The sequence below is a fragment of the Passer domesticus genome, chromosome 21, assembly GCF_036417665.1.
Source record: "Passer domesticus isolate bPasDom1 chromosome 21, bPasDom1.hap1, whole genome shotgun sequence".
NCBI lineage: Eukaryota > Metazoa > Chordata > Aves > Passeriformes > Passeridae > Passer > Passer domesticus.
The window spans coordinates 4,639,959-4,662,392 of record NC_087494.1 but is presented as its reverse complement, the minus strand read 5'-3'; the positions used below and the strand labels follow the sequence as shown (position 1 = coordinate 4,662,392).

The 22,434-nt window shown below is 51.8% G+C and overlaps 1 protein-coding gene across 2 annotated transcripts in view; it reads right to left on the bottom strand.

Moving 5' to 3' along the window:
* The window catches only part of REXO1 (RNA exonuclease 1 homolog), a 44,936-nt gene extending 25,660 nt beyond the window's left edge, over window positions 1-19,276 (bottom strand). Inside the window, exons 1-2 of one of the 2 annotated variants that reach the window (XM_064396273.1) lie at window positions 18,963-19,276; window positions 2,369-4,125 (exon numbers count right to left, since the gene is read on the bottom strand). In XM_064396273.1, the coding sequence (XP_064252343.1) occupies window positions 2,369-4,125; window positions 18,963-19,152 (1,947 nt within the window). In that variant the 5' untranslated portion in view covers window positions 19,153-19,276. Of the gene's footprint in view, window positions 1-2,368; window positions 4,126-12,422; window positions 12,775-18,962 lie in introns of those variants that run through there. The other variant, XM_064396272.1, reaches the window with a different exon arrangement.
* Between the last annotated feature and the right edge of the window lie 3,158 nt (window positions 19,277-22,434).

Here is a 22,434-nt window from a genome sequence, read left to right as displayed (position 1 = left end):
GCACCCTCGGGGCAAGAGCCTTGCCCTGAGCTCCATGCCAAGCCCTGGCACATTACTGAGCCCAAACAACACAGGGTTGTGCTGGTTTTGCATGGCCTGGTGTTTGGTAGTGGGGGGAAGCACAGAGGTGGCTGAAGATGGACTGCTGCTGATCAAGGCTGGGCCAATTAGAGGAGATGGTAATAACACCTCTGTGGTAACAGATTTAAGAAGAAAATCAAAACAAAGTGAGGCATGCAGTTTTAATTCCAGCTAGAGAAGAGGAGGTGAGAGCATGTGAGGGAAACGACATGGAGACACCAAGGTCAGTGGAGAAGGAAGGGCAGGAGGTGCTCCAGGCACCAGAGCTGAGGTTCCTCTGCAGGCTGTGATGATGACTATGGTGAAGCAGCTGTGCCCCTGCAGCCTGTGGGGATCCACAGGGGATGCAGAGATCCACCCACAGCCCGTGGGGATCCATGGGGGATGCAGAGATCCACCCACAGCCCGTGGGGATCCATGGGGGATGCAGAGATCCATCCACAGCCCGTGGGATCCACCCACAGCCCATGGGGATCCATGGGGATCCAGAGATCCACACTCAGTCCATGGGGATCCAGAGATCCATGCACAGCCTGTGGCAGAGGTGCCCATGCCAGAGCAGGTGGATGCCTGGAGGAGGCTGTGTTCCAGTGAGAGACCTGGTGGAGAAAGGGGCCCTGCTTCCAGGCTGGAGCAGCCTGTGCTTGGAGGATGGCAGCCACGCCACAGCAGTTTTGGGGGGCTGTGTGCCTGTGGAAGGACTCACACTGCAGCAGTTTTGGGGGGCTGTGTGCCCGTGGAAGGGACTCACACTGCAGCAGTTTTGGGGGGCTGTGTGCCCATGGAAGGGACTCACAGCAGTTTTGGGGGGCTGTGTGCCTGTGGAAGGGACTCACAGTGCAGCAGTTTTGGGGGGTTGTGTGCCCATGGAAGGACTCACACTGCAGCAGTTTTGGGGGGCTGTGTGCCCATGGAAGGACTCACACTGCAGCAGGTGCAGTAGGGCTGCTGCTCACGAGACTGGACCCACGTTGGAGAAGTTCACAGAGAGCTGTCTCCCCTGGGAGGGACCCCACAGCCTCACAGGGGAAGGACTCCTCTCCCAGAGCAGTGGAAGAAAATCTCAGTGATGAACTGACCAAACCCCCACGCTCTGTCTCCCTCTGATGTCTTGGGAAGGAGGGAGGAGCTGGGATGGAAAAAAGTGTTTTAAGGGCTTACTTTACTTCTTATTATACTCCTCTGATTTTGTTAGCAATAAACTCACTTTGTACCTCTAAGTTATCTCCTTTGACTATTCTCTTCTAGTCCTTAACTCATGAACCCTTGGTTTGAACTTTTTCTCTCCTCTGTGCAGCTGCAGCAGGGGAGGGCAAGGCAGTGACTTTTGTGGGTTCCTGGTGTTTGGCCAGTGTCAAACCACAATGGGTCCATGCAGGAAATCATTCCACAAACAAAAAAAATGCCCCACGAGCAATCCCACCCACAGACACCCATGTCCCAAAGAAGGATCCCTGTGCTGCAGTGAGCCTCCTTCCCCAAGGAGCAGAAACCAAAGCTCAGCACAGGGATGCAAAGGAGCCACACTTGGCTGCTGACACTGAGCTTTGTCACCCCAGGCCACAATTAACTGCTGGCTGTGAGTGGCAGCCCCTGGTTCAGCACTTTCTGAATTCACTGATCAGTAATTCCTGCTACAGATAATGGGCCCTTCAACTCTTTTCTTTTTATGTAAATACTTTTTTACTTCCTTAGTCTGAAGCCCCTGGTACCACTGGAAGAAATTTTACCTTCCATTTCTTGCTTGCACCACCCACAAGGTATCCAGAGATCTTGAGGAACTACCTGTAGTATGCATTTGGAATAGGAAAGATGAATCTGGGGAGTCTCCAAAGGGTCTGACAAATACTGGACTTACTTACACCAACACCCTGTCCAGGTTCTACCTGTCCCCATGTTCCTTAAACTATGCTGCAACAAGAAGGCAGTGCCCAGGCTGGCAACCTTAGATTGGCTTTGAAACCCCCAAAACTCACTCCCTGCAGCCTTTTTCTCCAGCCATCAACACCCGCAAGGTTCTCAGGCCAGATGGAGACAGAAGTAATTGATAACCCTGAAAGCCTCCCACACAAAAGGGGACTGAACCCTTGCATTTCAAGTAGCTTTCAATCCTGCAGATAAATTCAGGTGCAAACACTCCCAAGCACTCAGCCACACCAAGGAAGAGATTCTTCCAACACATGGAGTCTCCCTCTTCAGCTACTTGAGATAAGCAGCACCACTAAACCAAACCAGAATCCTTCCACCTTTGGAGGGGAGAGAACCAACAACCCCAAGCCAGCATTACCTGTTTGCCCAGCCTTCCCTTGTCTTCAGTTTTCACATCTTTAGATTCATTAAAGATCCTGAGACACTCCTCCATGGGATCTGACTCAAAGTCCACATCTTTCTCAAGGATGGAATAATCAATGTCATCAGATGTTGAGGAAGATGATGATGACTTGGACAGCTTGGAGCGCTTCACCTTCTTTGTCCTGTCCTTGTCACTGTCAGAGGCTGAGCCAGAGTCAGCCCCATCCAAGTCCGAGCTCACATCAAACAACGAGGAGGACAAAGGCCGGCCTTTGTCATCCTCATCTCCACTCTCATCTCCAAACAGGTCCACGTGACTCAAACTCTGCTGCTTCCGACCCTTCTTGGGGTCTCCTTGTCCTGCACAACTGACCTTGTCCTTCTTGCGCTCCAGGGAGCTCTTGGTCCCTTTCTCCTTGTTTTTATGACCAGAGCTTTCCTTGCCATTTTTCACACCGGTGATTTTGCTCTGCGGATCCTTCTTGCTGCTCCCCACTTTCTCTGTGCCCTTGGTGACACCCTCGCTCTTGCTTTTTCCTGAACTGCTGCTGCTGGACTTGGATTTTTCTTTCTTACACCCATCCACTTTTTCTGACTTCTGTTTTTCAGGTTTCTTCAAGTTCCCATCTGTTTTCACTTTGACGCTTTTGTCTTTGCAGTTTTTCTCTTCATTCTTGGTTTTTAATTTTTCTTCTTTCTTGACCACTTTGTCTTTGTCTGCATTTTTATTTTTCTCCTTCTTCCCAGCCTCACTGAGGCCTGGTGCTTTACTAACATCAGTTTTCTTCTTTTTTGTTTTGTCTTTGGAGTCTTTGTTTTTATTTTCAATCTCCTTGTTGTTCTTACCAGAACACAACTTCGCTGCCTTTGAGTTCTTGTCTGCTGAGTTCTTGGCAAGGGTTTTCTGTGAATTTGGAAGGTCCTCCCTGTGCTTTGCTGCTTCTTTGCTCTCCTGGGAAGCAGAGCCATCCACTTTTGTGCTCTGCTCTTTGCTGGAGAACTCGTTTGACTCACTCTCAGAACCAGCTTTTGAGGGTGAACTACCAGAAGCTGTTTTATATTCCACCTCAGCCTCATCTTCAGAGGAGGAGAACCTGGCCAACACCTCGTCATCATCAGGATCTTCACAGAGCTTCTTCCGTGATGGAGAGTAGGAGTCCTCATAATCAGAGGCCCTTTCCCTTTTGGATCCCTTGGTTGTGGCTTTGCCCAACAGCCTGGCAGAGTAATTGGAAAGGGGGTCATATTCCAAGTCTGTGGAAGGCTTGGAGTCGTCGATCACGTATTTGTTGTTAGTGACAGTGCTGCTGTATTTTTTATTCTGCACCACAGCCTTGGGGACGTACTCCAGTGAGCTCCCCTTGGAGCGGGAGGAATCCAAAGTGTATTTACTGGAGCGGCCAGCAGCAGCCAGAGGAGTGGGGTTGTAGTCTGAGTTATTGCTGAAGTTGTAGCTCCCTGGATTATACTCCAAGGAGGCAAAGGACTCATTCTGAGGCCCAGCAGCTGACACGGGTGTGTTTGAAATGAGTGAGGAGCCCTCTGAAGCACCAAACTCCTTTGTGGTTTCCAGCAGCTCCTCGTACTTCTTCTGCTCCCTCTCCACTTCGTTCTTCACTGCCTCAATGGCCTTGTTGACCAGCTCCAGCTCCAGAATTCCAGGTGTGACATCTGTAATGTCAGCCAGAAAGCCATCCTCCACCTCCAGCGAGGGCCTGGGCAGCTCAGGGTTGTAGGGATCATAGCCTCGTTCTGGAAAGAGAAAAAATACCATTTACTGCCAATAATTCAAGTAAAATTTAAAATGAAATCTCTTCAGGGCCTGCTCTGATCAAACTCCAACACTGAATGACACAACCAAAAGCCACATTCTGCACCACAGAATAAATAAATGTAGGATACCAAAAGCCACCAGCGATGCTCTCTGGCCTAGACTAAACCAGATTGTACAACCTACTCCCAGGACTAAAGATCTGTTAACAAAGTGCTTTTAACACTTATGGAAAAGCTCTAGAAATTAAAATTCTTCAGGGCACCAAAGAATAATCACTGTATTAGGCCCAAGAGGAGCTGAATGTGCACAGAACTATCTCCTAAATTCAATGAAGCCACCAAAGAGGAAAGAGGATTCCAGTGAGAAACTGTGGATTAGGATTTCAGTTCCCAATGCCAACACCTAAAGCTCACCAAAAGCCTCCAATATTCCTCAAGGCTCAGTGATCCTCATGGCAGATGCAGGAAAACCTCTCTGATCTGAAATGACAAACTGAGAGCTGCTGGTAGGAAGGAAAAACTACAACGGGCAACACAACTCAACCATCAGAGCAACCACCAAGGCAGGAACACTGAACACCCAAAATATTTCTTTTCCACATTCCCCTTTCCAGAGAAGTCCCTCTGATGGCCTCTCTTCCACATCCAGCCTGGACAGGAGAAGGTTCCTGAGAGGCCCTGGCAGGGCCTGAAGGGGCTCCAGGAGAGCTGCAGAGGGACTGGGGACAAGGCCTGCAGGGACAGGAGCCAGGGAATGGCTGCCAGTGGCAGAGGGCAGGGCTGGATGGGAGATTGGGCAGGAATTGTTCCCTGGCAGGGTGGGCAGGCCCTGGCTTGGGGTGCCCAGAGCAGCTGTGGCTGCCCCTGGATCCCTGGCAGTGCCCAAGGCCAGGCTGGGCAGGGCTGGGAGCAGCCTGGGACAGTGGGAGCTGTCCCTGCCATGGCAGGGGTGGCTGGATGATTTTTAAAGTCTCTCCCAAGCCACACCATTCCAGGACTCCAACAATGACAGAAGCTTCAAGAACATTAACAGCTGCTTTTTGACTCTGAACTGTTTTCAATCCTTGTTTTATCACAGCATCTCTGGATGCTGACATTGCAGAGGAGCTTTTTGTTCTCTGCTACAAGGACAGTACAAAACTGGCTCTCCAACATGGATATGCATAAGAACCAAACAAAAAGCAGAGACAGAAAACAGAAAATCAAAAACCTCTCAGGTCTAAAAGAGATGAGAGAATTTCTTGTAACAATCAGAAACAGACAGTGTTAAAAGAGCTGTTTCTACCATTCTCATAAGACTGAGGGCTTTGGGGTATTTTTGGGGGAGGCAGGGGTAGGTTTGGGGGTTTTTAGAGAGGAGACATAAATGCAGAGCTTCCTTTGGCAACAGGTAAAGGATCTGTCTGGCAGAACTGGCCCCCAAGGAAGCAGAATGAAAGAGGCTGGGTTAAAACAAAGGCAGCAGTTTCAGAAAATACTTTTTATCCCTTTGGGTTTGCCAGTTTTTTTCCCAAACCAATTAGTTCCTGATTGAACAGGGACTCTGGGCAATGGCAGGTGATGTCACCACCTTCCACAGGCCTGCCTGAGCCCTGCTCAGAGCCACAAACGTGGGGCAAGAGGAACAAGGTGCTATTTCTACAAGCAGCTCCCCTCCAGCTATTGCAGAGAGCTGTACTGATGACACAAAGAACATTTCCAAACCCAGGGTGTGCTCCTCCCTGGGACACCAGCACAGCCAGGGACACGGGGAGGGAGCAGGTGACAAACCAGGGGCAGAGCAATTCCTGGTTAGAAACCTTTGAAGAACAGCAGGTAACAAGGCAAAAACATGAACAAACCATATGCAAACAGCAGCAGCACCAAGGCAAGGCTATGTACAGATTATCAGAATTGTTAGAGATAATATCAGCCCAAGAAGAGAGAAGGAACAGACAGCTCATCTCTGCCCATGGTGTGAAACATCAGCTCCACACTGGCAGAAAGGATCAGTGCACTGAAGCCTGCAGGAGTCAAACAATGCTCTCTAAATCAGGACTGAGAACTAAAAATGCAGCACAAATATTTGAAGGGAACAGCTGAAAGTCTGATAATTCATGCAGGGCTAAATATCAGATGGCCTGCAAACAGAGAACACAGAGTCTGGATCTAGAGACCTGCCAAAAAGAAAAGCAACAAACCCTAACCAAACAAAAGCCATCTTGTACATGCAGAAAACCAAACTATTTTAAATTTATCAGGATCAGGGAAAGCAGAGGGCAACCCCAGCACAGACATGGTGGCTGCTGTTCTCCAGCACAGAACTCCTGGCACATTTTCTGTGGCAGGAATGATGCAAACACACTTTGTAACCTCAGGACATGCCACAGGCTGTGAGACAGGGCAGGGAGAGAGCTCTGTGGAAGTGCGGGGGAGGCCTGATGGACTCTCCAGCACTGCTGATCAAAGGCTGCCTGCCCATGAAAGGCTTGTGTAAGTGGCTCCAGGATGCCCATCAGCACCATCCCCTCTGGCCATCAGGCATCTGCAGAGAATGCAGCAGAAACACGGCAGGAGGGGTTTTATTTATACAAAAACACATATACAAAAATATATAATTTTTAATACATAATATATATAATATATAAAATAACATTTACACAAAATATTTATAAATAAAAATTATACAATCTATAAATAAATATAAAACAAAATATCTATTTATATATGAAATCTAAATATATATATTTATATATTACATAAAAATAAATATATAAAATGTTTATATGTTCATATTTATATATTTTTGTGTTTATGTTTATTCATATTTATATATTTATAACTATATATATGTATTTATTTATATATTTATATATAACTACTTATATTTAATATAATTATATATTTATATATTTATTTTTATATCTATTTATATGTATACATATAGGATGAGGCATAAGCACACAAGTCTCCAAACCAGAGATGTTCCACCTGCCATTTGAAATCAGCTTTTCAGCTGCCAACCTACACTCCCAGGAGCAGGAAAGGGAAGGCTCTCCCTGCCCCTGGGATCTGACTCTCAGGGGGTTCTGCCTCACGTTTTCCTTTATTCCTGTTCCCTTCTCGAAGCTGGGCACGCAGGGTGACCAGGATGAGCTGCTCTGGGAGCACTCCTAGTGCAGAACTCTTTTTGGAGGGATGGAAAGCTGAGCCTGCTCTGACCCTCGGGAATCACGAGATAATGAGGCTGGAGATGCCAACTCCTTGCAGGATTGTGAACTAAACACTTTCTAAAGTACAAACTATTTTAATAAATTAATGTACCTCACACATATGAAATAACCCTCCTGAGAAACAGAAGGTGAGGTTACCATCAATACTATAGAAAGCAAGTTATTAATATTAAACAAGTTATCGACATTAATATTATCGTTAATATTTTTATATATATTAATAGAGACACAGAGGTCTCTATGCAGAACCTCAGTGACCATTATATTTAACCCAGAACTGCTTTAGAACACACCCAACTGAGCTGTGCTTAAATCAGCCACTGCAGCACAGAAAATATAGAAGCACAGAACAAGATTCTACCTAAAAAAACCAGGCTGATGGGTTTTTTTCCTGGTAACTGTCAGGATGACTGAGGGACATGAGGCTTCAGTTCCAAGGTGGAGCTGGATTATTACAAAGCTTCTCTGAGCCAGACTCCTCACTGGTCCTTCTAGTTTGGGCAACAGGCAAGGCAGTAAACAAAGCTGACATTAAAGAAGAGTGGGAGGACAAGGTCACCTGTGTGAAGGTAAAACTTATTTTACAGTGAATCATTCCAGAGAAAAGTCTTCCTATTTTTTTTTTATCCAAGCCTACCACAGCACATAGCTGAGATGCTTTAAACACAGCAAAGCCCAAATGTGTGACAGGTGAGCTGTAATGCTCACACAAACCTGCAGGTTTTGGAAAAGGACTCGAGCTCTTGAATGCATGTGGAAGACAGAATCCCAGACTGGTTTGGGTTGGAAAAGACCTTAAAGCTCATCCAGTGCCACCCCTGCCATGGCAGAGACACCTTCCACTGTCCCAGGCTGCTCCCAGCCCCATCCAGCCTTGGATACCTCAGGATGCAGCAGCCACAGCTGCTCTGGACAATTGCATGACAACGGCTTCTCCCAGATCCAACAGAGCTACTCAGCTGCTGCTGCAGGACAAAAAGGCTGCAAAAATCAGAAACTTTCACATTTACAGCAGTTAGGAATTCCAAACAAAAGGCTTTGCTGGCCAAGCTGCAGAGGGACCAGCACAGGTCTAAAGACATTGAACATTTCTTGCAGTGAACACACAAGAAGGACACTGAGAGGTTGGGGGTGTCCAGGGGAGGGAGCAGAGCTGGGGAAGGGTCTGGAGTTCCAGGAGAGGCTGAAGGAGCTGGAAAGGGGCTCAGCCTAGAGAAAAGGAGGCTCAGGGGGACCTTGTGGCTCTGCACAACTCCTGACAGGAGGGGACAGCCGGGGGGTCAGGCTGTGCTCCAGGGAACAGGGACAGGAGGAGAGGGAACGGCTGGGCCAGGGGAGGTTTAGATTGGAAATTGGGAACATTTCTTGATAGAAAGGGTTGTCAGACATTGGCACAGCCTGACAGGGCACTGATAGAGTCCCTGTCCTTGCAAGAGCTCAAAAATTGTGTGCATGTGGCACCGGGGGACATGTTTAGTGGTGACCATGGTGGCTGGGCTGACTGCTGGACACAAGGATCTTACAGCTCTTTCTGATTTTCAAGCCCTGCTGCTGCTGAAGTCACCCATTGCCCTGGGTCACCTGCAGCTGGCAACAAAAGGTGCATTCATGGGGAGGTGGGGAAGGTGAAAGCTGTTTGGAAACTCTTTGGAAAAGGAAAAAATAAAGGCATTTTTATTCTGCATCATCAGAACAGCTTTGTTGGCTTAAGGGCTCGCTGTGTTTACAGTGCCAGCACTCAGCAAAGGGACAACCCCTGTGATTGCAGAAAAATTATCACCACTGGAAAATCATTCTGAGCTTTGCATTTAACACTTCACAGAAGGGACAGTGGTGCCTCAAGAACAGAATGTTTCAGAGAGGTTTTAGCAACAGCCTGAGTTCTGCTACTCTTCAGAATTAAAGAGCACACAAGAAATGGCAGGTTTTGGCACAGAGCTCATTCACCAGGACCCAAAGCAAATTTCCAACAATTAATTTAACAATAACATGCAACCACTTGGAAATAATTAACACTGAGATTTAAAATAGTACATTTCAAATAATCATCCAGAGGAAATGGGTTAGGAGGGCAGGGAAGGGGAGCTAAGAGAAATGTTTCTTCAACTTTAAATTCAACCCTAGTCCAAGGATTTGTTGTGGTCCTTTTTTGTGTTTTTGAAAAAGTAAATCTAATTATAAAATTAAATGTTAAAAGCAGAATAACCTTGTGCTGGTCAAGGAACAGCAGGAAGCAAGGTTTGAGATACATGAGAGGCAGAAGAATCCTTGGGCACCCCACTCCTTGGATTTGTCCCTCCAGGGGAGGTATTTAGTGCCACAGCCTCAAAGTACACCATGAACCTCTACAGTCATTTCTTTAATGGAAAAAAGGGTGCAAATATGAGAAAAGAAAGTCTGATATTAGCAAGGCTGAGAAAACATCTGAACAGTCATCTCTCACTCCAAGGTATTTTTAGCCTCCTGGAGCCCAGCAGGGCAGTGCTGCTTTCCCCAGGTGTTGTGGCCAGCGGGGCCACCTGTCCCCAGGGGCTGAACCCAGGGGTGACACCGAGAGACAAGAGCAGCCACACAGCCCCTCTGCACTGTGCTCTGAGCTGCCTCCTCAGCTCAGCCATCCCACACGGAGGGCAGGCAGTGCCAGTGAGAAATCATGGAATGCTTTGGGCTGGAAGGGACCTCAAAGCCCATCTCATTCCTGGGCACCTTCCACCATGCCAGGCTGCTCCAGCCTGGCCTTGGGCACTGCCAGGGATCCAGGGGCAGCCACAGCTGCTCTGGGCACCCCAAGCCAGGGCCTGCCCACCCTCCCAGGGAACAATTCCTGCCCAATCTCCCACCCAGCCCTGCCCTCTGCCACTGGCAGCCATTCCCTGGCTCCTGTCCCTGCAGGCCTTGTCCCCAGTCCTGATCTCCTGAGCCAGGGACCTGCCCAAGGGGCTCCATTCAGCCAGGGCAGCTCCAGAGTGTCCTTCCAGAGCTGGAAGTGTTATCAGGGAACCACTCAGCAGGAAACTCACCAGGGCACATCCCACAAAGCAGCTCAGACAGAATCAACCTGGGATGCAGCACCCACCTCCTCAATTTATTCAAGGCAACACAACTTTGGGCATGTGATTGATGAGTAATGCAATATTTGACTCTCCCAATTAAAAGGCAAATATCCTGTGTACATGTTAAGAGAAGTTTTATAGATTTATAGTTGTGTTTTACCCCCTTGTGTTGTTCTCAGGGGGTGGCCTGGGTTTGGGACATTTGGGAGGGTGGGATTTACTATGGCAGCACCTGAGCTCCAATTGAGATTCAAGGAAGTGATCTCCACCACTGGACAGCAAAGAAGGAGCCAATGGACAGAACTTTGGGAGGAGCTAAAGGGTTAAATGGTGAAACCTCCATTGTGTGGGTGAGCACATGGTGGGAAAAATCCTCTGCTCCTGGCACTATAATATTTTCTCTATTCAGTCTTCTGTTGTATTTTTGATAAGGTTTTAATAAACCTTTTACATTTTTGGAAGTGAGGATCATTCCTCACAGGCAGTTTTGTCTCTGGTGCAGCAAAACAAGAATCTGAAAGGTCCTCAAGCCATGGAGCATGGCAGCTTCACCCTCTTGGTGGCCTCACAGGGAGTCCCCAAGGACACCTGGGGCTGTCACTGCCTCACACAGCAACACCACCTCCAGCCAGGGATGCAAAAGCCAGGACAGGATGACCCACCCACACCCACCCACCACTGCCCCCCTGCTCTGCCCAGAACCACTCACAGTCCCACCCACACTGCAGGAAAACAGCAAACAGCACCAAGGTCTGAGACATTTTCCTAAGAGGGAATCACACCACTGGCACATTTCTCCCATAATTTAGGAAAGAATGTGAGAATCCCAACTGGCTGGATTGGCCAGGACAGGCAGAGGACAAAGACTGGCACCCAAAATACACCCTGACCCCACAGCCTGTCATGCACAGGCTGGAAGGAGTCTCACCATTTGAAAATCTGGATATTCAATGTTTGGGTTCTTTGGAGATCTTTCCATTCCCCCTCTCATTTTAGCTATAAAGTTACTCCTCAAAATACAGGAAAAGTTTAAATTCTGTTTGGGGGAAAAAAAAAAACCAAAACAAACTTAACAGAGACTGGTTTTTTTCCTCTGACAAAAAAGCCCAGAAACCATTTCCACATCTCCTGTGTAAAGTGCTGGATAAAACTAATGATCTACTCAAAAATGCAATTAGCAGAGCAAGTCTTCTTTTCAAAGAAAAAAAATTCAAGTATTTTGGTAACTTCATTCAACTTCACCTTGAAAACTTACTCCAACCAGCACAGTCACAAGCAGCAACACCAACCAGTCCTTTAATTTTCCACCCTTTTTCTGGCATGCTCCAGATAAGTTATCTTCTCAACACCTGTCTGATTCTTTAACTAGTGTGGGTGAAAAATTAAGAGAAGAGAAGAGAAAAGAGAGAAGAGAGAAGAGAGAAGAGAGAAGAGAGAAGAGAGAAGAGAGAAGAGAGAAGAGAGAAGAGAGAAGAGAGAAGAGAGAAGAGAGAAGAGAAGCCCAACTATTTCAACTTAGTCACAACTGGACACTTGGAAAACAAAGTTAAAAGCTAAAGAAAAGCACCTTTCAAGGTGTATTACATGAAAACATTTCAGCTGTGATGTATGAAAGGCTAAAAGCAAAACTTAAGCTGTTTTTTAAACTTGTCTGGCTTTAAACAATTCAAAAGCTGGAATTAAAACTCTGCAGCTCCTTTAGGTCTCAGACACCTGCAGCTCCACAGCCCCTTTTAACCACAGACCCCAACACCCCCAGCACAATCCTCTCTTCAGTAAAAACCCAAAATCCACAGGGGAATGAAAACTCTCACAAAGCAACCCCTCCAAAGCCAATGTGGGTTTTTTGCACGGTGCACATATTCCAGGGGCAGGTGACCCCGGCTCAGGGCTCCTGCTCAATGAATGGTGACCACGTGAAAGCCGCCCTGGACAAGCCGCTCCTCTCCAGCTGCACCCCCCAAACCTCCACCTCACCCCGCAGGACGCCAAAAATTTCAGAAAGAGTTACCTGAGCTGCCCGGGCTCGATAAGCACTGCAGGTATTTGTTCATGCCGGGGCCGGCCGGGCTGCAGGCAGCACGCGGTGCGCGGCTGCTGACACAGCGCTCCGTGGGAGCCGGGCCAGGACCTGCCCCCGGCCCGCCTTCGCCCTCCGCGGCTCCCAGCTCGGCGGCCTTCAGAGCGTCTGCAGGGGCCTCCCCACCGCGCTCCTCTTTGCTACTGCTGCCCTCACCCTGGGGGAGCTCCTCACCTCCTCCTCCTGCTCTCCCCACTCCCCACCTGCGGCTGCTTTGGGCTGGCTCTGAGCTCGGCGCGTTGTGCGCAGCGGCTCCCCAAACATCCATCCCTCAGCCCGGCACACAGCGCGCAGCTCTGCAGCCCCCGGGCCGGCAGGGCAGGGACACAGCCCGGGGAGCAGGGCACGAGGTGGCAGGGCAGGGACACAGCCCGGGGAGCAGGGCACGAGGTGGCAGGGCAGGGACACAGCCCGGGGAGCACGGCAGGAGGTGGCAGGGCAGGGACACAGCCCGGGCCTGCCTGTCGCTGCCTGTCCCAGCCCACGGGAGGCACCCGGCGCCTCCGCCTCGCCCAGCGCACAGAACGCGCTCCGGGAAGCCCTGGATTAGGGAATTGTGCTTCCCGCTGGCGCGGCGGGCTTAGCTGGAGAGTAAAAACATAAATTAAAGGAAGTGTTCAAATGTCAGGGAAGAGAGGAATTTTTCAATCCCGGGATTGCAGACACAGGGCTCCTGGGCGGGCAGAGAGGAGCCGGGGACTCACCAGCACTGGCACAACTCCAGCTGTGCCAAACCCAAAATCCTGCTGGCTTGATGGAGATCTGCTCCCACCTCCTGCTTTTCACACATCTGGAACTGCCCCACGTGGGGAGACAGATGCGGGGCGGAATCTCCCCACAGCCACAGAAAAACCAAACATAGGAAGTGTCCTGTGAGGCCACACTGAAATCTGGGCACGAGGGCACCTGCAGCTGCCCACCCACAGGAACGCCCCAACCGACAGCACAGGGAAATCACCACGAACCCCAAACTGCTGAAAAGACCTCACCACCAACTGGTTCTTCACTCTTAATTTCAGAACTTGGTTAAAAATAAAATCCACTGTGGCGTTTTGGTAATTATTCTCCTGAACACAGATGTGGGGGGGAAAGCAGAATTGATGCCCCCTCCCAGTTCACGGACTGGAGCACCCAACACTGAACACCTGCTTTGCTCTGCCAGTGAAATGATACTGAAAACACTTGGGCTTCCACTTCTGCTGCAGCAAATACAGTAATAAAAGCTCTTTGCTGAGATGATCGTGCACAACATCAGTTCCAGGAAGGAAAATGCACTGGGAAAGACTTTTTTCATCCCTTCTACAACACAGTGTGAACATGGCCTGCAGTGTGAGTCACACCAAGGCTCCAAATCCCAGCCTGTGCCAGGGCTGCTCCCACAAACAGGCACAGCCCCCAGCAGAGTGCTGGGTGAGGAACCTGAGCATGGCCCTCACCATACGGGGTGATTCAAGCTGGGGTTTAACTTCTACAGAGCCTCTTTAGGTTTTAGTGAGTATCACAGAACCACAGAATGTCCTGGATTGGAAGGGACCCCCAGGGATGCTCAGGGCAGCCCCTGGCCCTGCACAGCCACCCCAACAGCCCCACCCTGAGCAGCCCTGGCAGCGCTGTCCAAACGCTCCTGGAGCTCTGGCAGCCTTGGGGCCGGGGCCATTCCCTGGGCAGCCTGGGCAGTGCCAGCACCCTCAGGGGGATCATCCTGGTCACAGCCATCCTCTGTGGCTGCTTTTGGGCAGAAGAAGGGAGAGGTGAAGTGCCTCCCTGCACCAGGGACAGGATCCAGGGTTAAAGCTGGGGAGATAAGCCCAAGGATTTCTCCACACTTGACTTGAGTCCAACAGTATTGCAGCAGCTCACTGTGCCAGTCACACAGAGGAGCAGAATTCTGTCCCTGACACCTTCCACAGATTTGATCCAGGTCTAACCAGCAAAGCTTTGTACACCCAGATAGAGAATCCACACAGCCAGAAAACTTCTCCAGGAGCTTTGGACCACATCAGAAAACTGCAGAACAAAGTACTTCAGGCAGGGTGCTGAAAGCCTGGCTGGCTCTTCCCATCCCACAAGAACACAAGGATCAGAACCTGAGGGAGTGGGTGGAGCTGTGCCAGGGCTTGGCATGGAGCTCAGGGCAAGGTTCTTGCCCCCGAGGGTGCTGGCACTGCCCAGGCTGCCCAGGGAATGGTCCCAAGGCTGCCAGAGCTCCAGGAGCTCTCAGGGCTGCTCAGGGTGGGGGTGTTGGGGTGGCTGTGCAGGGACAGGGGCTGGGCTGGATGATCCCTCTGGGTCTATTCCAGCTCTGCACATTCCAGGATTCTGTGATCAGTGCAGACAAAAGAGCTCAGAGCTCCAGACCTGGAAGCAGCTTTCTGCTCTGGGTTCAAAAACATCCACCTCCAAAACACCCCCTGACAGCATCAAACCAGCAAACCAGGGCTGCCTACCTTAAGATATTTATGAAGAGCTGTATTATGCCTCTTTTATGTCTTTCAGCATACTCAGGACCTCGACTTTAAAGAGAGACCTATTTTTCCCCTCTACAGCTCTTGAAAAGACGCTTTTAGGACTGAAGGCAGCTCTTCCCTCCTCCTTACAGCACACGCTTTCAAAGCACTTCACACACATTCAATAATCTTTTCATCCTGCTCTGAAGCAGGTGGGTTTTAGTCGTCTCAGAGATGGAAAAAGCACTTCAGCCAAGTCAGGATGAGAATTTGCAATCTCCAGATTCCCAGTCCTGGACAGAAAATCCCATCAGCCTCAGTGCTCAGCCAGAACAGAATTTTCACAAACCTCCAAGGCACCCACATTCTGTTACCACACAGGCAATTCCTGGAATTAAATATGGGAATAGGTTTCCCACACCAAGCATTCCATGTTTCAGACCCGGCTCAAACGTGCCCCTCACTCAGCATGTTTGTATTTATGGACCTGCTTCCAGACAGGAAGGAAAGGGAACTCCTGACACATCCAGCAGCAGTCAGGGAAAACTCATTCTGCAGATCTCCAAGGGCCATGGAGGGCTCTGCACCACTGTCCCCCAGAGCCTGGGAGCACACCAGCACCGTGTGTGCAACACAGGGATCATCAACATCATCAACACCTGAACCTTGGGAAGCCTGGAGCCGTGAGGGTGGGCAAAAAAAGGGTGGGAACAGTGCTACATCCCACTAAATCCTCTTTCCACATCCTCTCTGCTCCACCTGGCACATGTGCATGGCCCCCCCTCCCTCAACCTGCCAGGGCCAGCTCCACTTGCAGTTTTCAAAAGCTCCTTTCAAAGCTACGAAACTGCACCGAGAGTTTTGGGGCTCCTGCCAATCCTCTGGTGATCCTCAAACATCAAAGCCAGCCCCAGCCTCGAATCAATATGCTTAGCAGGCTGCTCCTTTAGATGTTATCCTTTTTTTCTAGGCACCATCCCAGAAAACACCAATCTGTGCTGTAGCTCTTGGTGTAGAAACCCACCTGCCTTGGCAAAAAAAATGACACTTTTAAAGCTTCTCTATCGAGTGATGTGATTAAATAGGTCAGAGCTGCCCGTGTGCATGGTTAGGAGGCTACTTCAAAACAAGACAGGCAGTTCCCCTGGCAGGGAGCAAGCCCTGGGGGATGGAGAACATGCTCCCAGAAGATGGTTGCCTGGTTCTGGCTGAGCTACTACACCCTCTAGTGTAAATCCTACAGATCCTTCCAGGCCAGGAGCCTCGGGCAGGCAGGGAAGGAGAGGAGCACTTCAGCCAGAATCTTCCCAGGAAGCTGAGCCAAGCACTGCAGAATAACTGCAAAAGTGTCTCCTGCTCCTACAGGAACCAGGAACATTTTGTGACCTGCTGGAGTCTGTTCTTAAAGCCTGAGACTGCAGCAAGTCCATTGCTCATCTCCCATTTCTCAACTGGAATCACAGAATCCCAGAATGGTTTGGGTGGGAAGGGACCTTAAAGCCCATCCAGTGCCAGCCCTGCCATGGCAGGGACACCTCCCACTGTCCCAGGCTGCTCCCAGCCCTGTCCAGCCTGGCCTTGGGCACTGCCAGGGATCCAGGGGCAGCCACAGCTGCTCTGGGCACCCCAAGCCAGGGCCTGCCCACCCTGCCAGGGAACAATTCCTGCCCAATCTCCCATCCAGCCCTGCCCTCTGCCACTGGCAGCCATTCCCTGGCTCCTGTCCCTGCAGGCCTTGTCCCCAGTCCCTCTGCAGCTCTCCTGGAGCCCCTTCAGGCCCTGCCAGGGGCTCTGAGCTCTGCCTGGAGCCTTCTCTTGTCCAGGGGAGCAGCCCCAGCTCTGCCAGCCTGGCTCAGAGCAGAGGGGCTCCAGCCCTGGCAGCATCTCCGTGGCCTCCTCTGGCCTGGCTCAGCAGCTCCACGTCCTCCTGCTGCTGTTCCAGGGCTGGGGCAGCTCTGCAGGTGGGAGCCAACACAGAACCAACGTTAGAAAATGGCTGGAGGCGAACCCTGAGCTCAGACAGAGCTCACAGATCCCTGTCATGCCAGCTGTGCCATGTGCTGGATGCCAAGTTTGGGAAGAGGCAGGAACGGGCTCTGAGCTGGCTGCAGGGAGCAGTGCCTGAGCTCTGCCTCCTCATCCTGCTTCTTTCACAAGTGGCAGAACCTTCCCTTGGGAAACCACACTGGGGGCTTTACCTGCCAAAAAACCTCTTCTCTAAGTGCTGTAGATAAGTTGGATATTAAGAAAATGCAGAAATTATACAGAATAGAATCTATATAAGAATTTCTATTAAGAAATAAAAAGAATAATATAATAGAATATTATAAATATAAGAATAAGAATGTATAAGAAATTCTATAAGAACTTATAAGAAATTCTACAAAGAAATTAAGACTATATAGAATACAGAATACATAGAATACAGAATATATAGAAAATATATTTCTTTCATAGAAAAGTCATCAAGCACTGGAAGGGGCTGCCCAGGGCAGTGGTGAAGTCCCATCCCTGAAGTGTCCAAACAATGGATGTGGCTCTAGAGGACAGGGGCTGGTGTGACCACAACGGCTGAAGGTTGGATTTGATGAACTTCTCCAACCTTTACAATTCCATGATTGTAGGAAATTCTTACTGCCCAAAACTCAGCCTGCTCCCCCTGGCTCTGACACGCCAGGCCAAGCCTAGCAGGGCACTGGGGTATTTTTCCTGCCTCTCACACTCAGCTCACACCAACACTTCCAGCCAGCTTTGGGAGCCTCACACACTTCCCAGGGGCACACAGAGGTTTTCCCTTTCCCATTTCTAACTCCAGCCCCAGCCCCAGCTGTAATCGAGCACAGCAGCACCTGGTGCAGGCCAGAATGGGCAATTCCAGCTCCAAAACTGACACTCCACTCAAATATTTAAAGATGTGCAGGAACAGCACACTGAAAGATAATTATATCATCTAAATAACCATCCTAATGCATTCAAGGGAGCTCTTAAAATTCAAAAGAACACCAAAATTGGCAAAAAAAAAACCCAAAAAACTTTGTCTTTCTAACCATTATCTGCCTATGACAGCCCTGAGAATGCTTCTTTATTTTAAACTTAACTAGCAGTGGTGGTAAGCTGGCCTGGTAATTAATCCTCTTCCAAACTTGAGAGCAACCCAAAGCTAAGTAAGCACACACACACCACAAAAAAAAAAAAAAGAAAAAGAAAAAAAAAAAGAAAAAAAACACAACCCACACAAGCTAGGCTTTGTTTTGGCAATTTCTGCTTCAGATTATTAGAGACTGTCCACAGCAGCATTATTATCCCATTTACCTAACAGAAATAACAAAGCTTTGACATAGAGAAAGCCAGCAGGGCTCTTCTGGGGAGAAGAATGAAGGTTTTTTCCTCCCAATAAATCAGCAGAACAGCAAATAACGTGTATAAATAAAATGACAAGAGCTGCTGAAGAACGGCCAACAATAGCTCACTATTGATCCTTGCGGGTCTGTTCCGAGTCAGGGCACTCCTGATTCACTGGCTTTCCGTGCCAGGCTGCCGCGGGGAAGGCTGGCAGTGCCCTACAGGCCCTCCCGGGGGTCAGGCTGACCCGGGAGCGCAGCCCGGGCCCTGCCTGCCGCTCCGCATCTAACGGGAGCTGTCAGCAGCTCGGCGCTGACACCGCAGCGCCACGTGAGCCCGGTGCCCGGGGCCACAAACAACGGACCGGGCAGCGTCGGGGCTGCACGGAGCCTCGGGACGCCGCTCCGCAACCCCCGGCGAGCAGCGGGACCGCACCGAGCCCGGGCACCGGCACCGCCGGGCACAGCGACCCAGCTCCGAACCTCCGGGAGCGCGGGCGAGCTGACAGCCCCGGCCGGGCACAGCGACCCAGGCCGGGACCGCCGCGCTGCGGAGCGGCCGGCGCGGCCCCGAGCGGCGGGCAGGCGGCAGGGGCCGGGGCCGGGCACGGGCCTGCCCCCGCCGGGGGAACACGGCCGGGCCGGGAACAGTGAGGGGGCACCGCGGCCGGGCCGGGCCGTACCTGCGCCGTGTCCGAGCGGGAGCCCCACGCTGAGGTCGCCTGAGGCTCCGGAGGCTCCGCACGGCGCCGGGGCCACCGGGGGGTGGCGGAAGTGGCAGTAGGGCCTGCGGCACCCCCGGCCCGGCCCCGACCCCCCGGCGTTGAGGAACGGGCAGTCGATGCCGCGGAAGTAGCCGGTGGATCTGAGCATCCCGCCGGCTGCGGGGCGGGGGCGGGAGCGGGGCCGGGCGGGCGGAGGAGCCGCGGGCGGCCGGGACGCGCTCCCGCCTCACACGGCCGGTACCGGCCCCGCCGCCATCTTGGGAGCGCCGGGCGCGGCAGCGAGGACCCCGCGACGCCGCTGCCCGCACAGGGCTGCCCGCGGCGCGCCTGAGAGCGGGGCGGGGCTGAGGGCGGGCGGGAGCTGCGCCGGGACCCGGGCATGGCGTGAGGGGATCGGCAGCGAGCGCGGATCAGCCCCTGTCCCCGCACAAACAGCACAACAGCCCGCCCTGAGCAGCCCTGAGAGCTCCTGGAGCTCTGGCAGCCTTGGGGCCGGGACCATTCCCTGGGCAGCCTGGGCAGTGCCAGCACCCTCGGGGCCAAGAACCTTGCCCTGAGCTCCATGCCAAGCCCTGCCACAGCTCCAGCCCTTCGTGGGCTCCTGGCCCTGTCCCAGAGCAGAGCTCAGCCCCTGCCCCTCTGCCTGCCCTGGGCAGGAGCTGCAGCCCCAGGAGCCTCCCCTCAGCCTCCCGTGGCGAGCTCCAGCGCTCCCGTTCCCGGTGGGGCTGCAGAGCCAGCGCTCCCAGGGCGCTCAGGGTGGGATTGCTGCCGTGTCTGCAGGGCCGGGAGCTGGACTCCATTATCCTTGCGGTTCTCTCGTGGCTCAGGATATCCCAGGATTCTGTAATCCAACCTTGGCTGGGTTTGGCTGGGGGCTGGAACCACCTCACCCTGCTGCCGAGCCCCCCGGCTGTGGGCACAGTGATGGCCACGGGCTCCTTGCTCTGTGGCCCGCCAGCCCAGCATCCCCAGCACAGACCACGGAGGAGCACACCGGCAGAGCCTGCAGATCCCAGCACAGACCACAGCCCCAGCACCTTCCAGTATTCCCACCATGGACCACAGCCCCAGCACATTCCAGTATTCCCACCATGGACCACAGCCCCAGCACCTTCCAGTATTCCCACCATGGACCACAGCCCCAGCACCTTCCAGTATTCCCACCATGGACCACCATGGACCATCCCCAGCCCCCAGCCTGCTGTCTCCAGCACGGACCACCAGCCCCAGCATGGATCAGTCCCTAGCATAAACCACTGTTAAAAATAGGTTAGAAGCGGTTGTAAAACAGTTGGTAATTTTTAAACATGTACTATTAGTTTGGTTGTTGTAAAAGGGGTTAAAAGGGTAGTTATAAGGAATACAGCACTCAAAGTACCATATTACACCCGAGTAAAGTGCAGCACCCTCCAGCCTGGACAGAACTGCAATGGGCCAATCAAGCCCCTTAAACCTTCATGCAAATGAAGGATCCAAAAAGAAACCAATCCAAAGGACAAAACCAGGATATAAAGGGGCATTGGACCCAGTGAGCGTGTGCTCCACCTGGAGCATCAGGGACAGCACTGCTGAAGCAGCCCCAGCGCTGGCACTGCAGCTCCTGCTCGGCCTGCAGGCCCGATGCTTTAGGCCTTTCTTTTGTTATAACAAATGCTGAAATCACTTTTAGTACCGGGAGTCTGGTCCCGTTTTTAACACCACCATGGAGCACCTTCCCAGCACAGCCCATCCACCCCAGCAGGGAGCACCTCAAGCCAGCTCCCTGAGCCCCAGCACGGCTTGGGCCTCCTGGAGAGCAGCAGGACACTGGACGGGTTTGGGCAGTGACCTGAGGCTGAGGCCAGGCCAGGAAATGGTTCCACATCCCATGAGGGCCCAGCCCAGGGAGTCACCACACCTGCATTTACCAGCAGGGAAACTGAGGCACACAGTGACAGCACTTTGGCTGAGCTCAGAGCAGGGGCCTGGAGCCTGTGGGGATCAGTCAGCTGAGGGCTGCCTTAGGTTGGAAGATGTGCTGGGGGTGTGTGTTCTGTCCCCATCTGTCAGAGGTGGGGCAGTTCTCTCTGTTCATGGGGCAGTTTTCTTTATCTCTCCCACACCCAACCCTCCCTCCAGGAGATCTCTGCTGTCCATGGCCACTGAGTGTCCCTGCAGAGCTGATCAAATTCCATCCTCCCATGGGGAGATGCTGTGCCCAGGGCAGGAGCCAAGCATTCCTACCTGGATACAATCTGAGCCTGGGACACCCCAGCAGCCTCTGCCCACTGCATTCCCAGAGGAGCAGCTTTCTCCTGCCCTGCATTCCCAGAGGAGCAGCTTTCTCCTGCCCTGCATTCCCAGAGGGAGAGCAGGCCCATCTCCAGCAGCCCTGGAGCTCCAGAGGAAAACTCCCCCCTTGTGCAGGATCCCTGCTCCAGCAGAAGCACAGCTGGCACTGCAGGAGGGCTGAGCCCCCATGGGATGGGGCTGTGCCACCACCCTGACCCACAGGGGGTCAGCTCCTGCTCTGACTCTGGCATATTTATTTTTATTTTCTTCCCTAATAAGGAACTGTTATTCCTACTCCCATATCTTTGTCTGTGAGCTCCTTAATTTCAAAATTATAATAATTCAGAGGGAGGGGTTTCTATTTCCCATTTCAGGGGAGGCTCCTGCCTTCCTTAGCACACACCTGTCTGTTCCAGCCCAGGCAGGGGCATCCGCAGCTCCTGGGAATCTCTGGCACTGCCCCTGCAGGGTGTGCAGAGCAGGGAGGCTCCACCTCCAGCAGGTGAGGCTGTTCTCGGGCCAGCAAGGACCAAGCCCTCGGAGGGGAAATCCCGTCGGGTGGAACAGGACAGCCCAGCCTGGAGAGACAGGACGATCCAGGAGAGCCTCACCTCTTGTGCAAGGAGAGCTGGGAAGCTCAAGGGCAATGCCAGGAACATCTGGGTGATGCAGAGGAAGGTGCACGAGGAGGAGCTGGCCTTGGCCAAAGGGAGGGACGAGGGAAAGGTTGCAAAACTGTGTTTTGTAATAGTCTCAAGTGAATAAAAACCCCCTTTGTTTTCCAAATTGGGCACACGCTGCTGCCTCCCCCTGCCCATCGCTCCCAGCAGAGCCCAGGAACCCAGCACTGAGCAGAACCAGCAGCTGCTGACCCTGGGAAGCCTGAAAAATCCATAAAAAGCTTCTAAAAAGGCAGAAACCCCAGGAGATAAGCTGCCTTCCCCTGGGCAGAAACCCGGCCCTGGCACGGGGTGCTCTGCAGGTACTGGGGGGGGCTGTGCTGAGACCCCCACCCACCCCTCCCCTCCAGGCCTGGGAGAGCAAGCTCATCTTCCCCCACAAAAACAGAGTGGTGTTATTTTCATGGCATGGTTAAATCTATTTTATAGAACTTCAGCTGTGACAGAGAAGCTTCGAGAAAGACACACAACATAAAAGT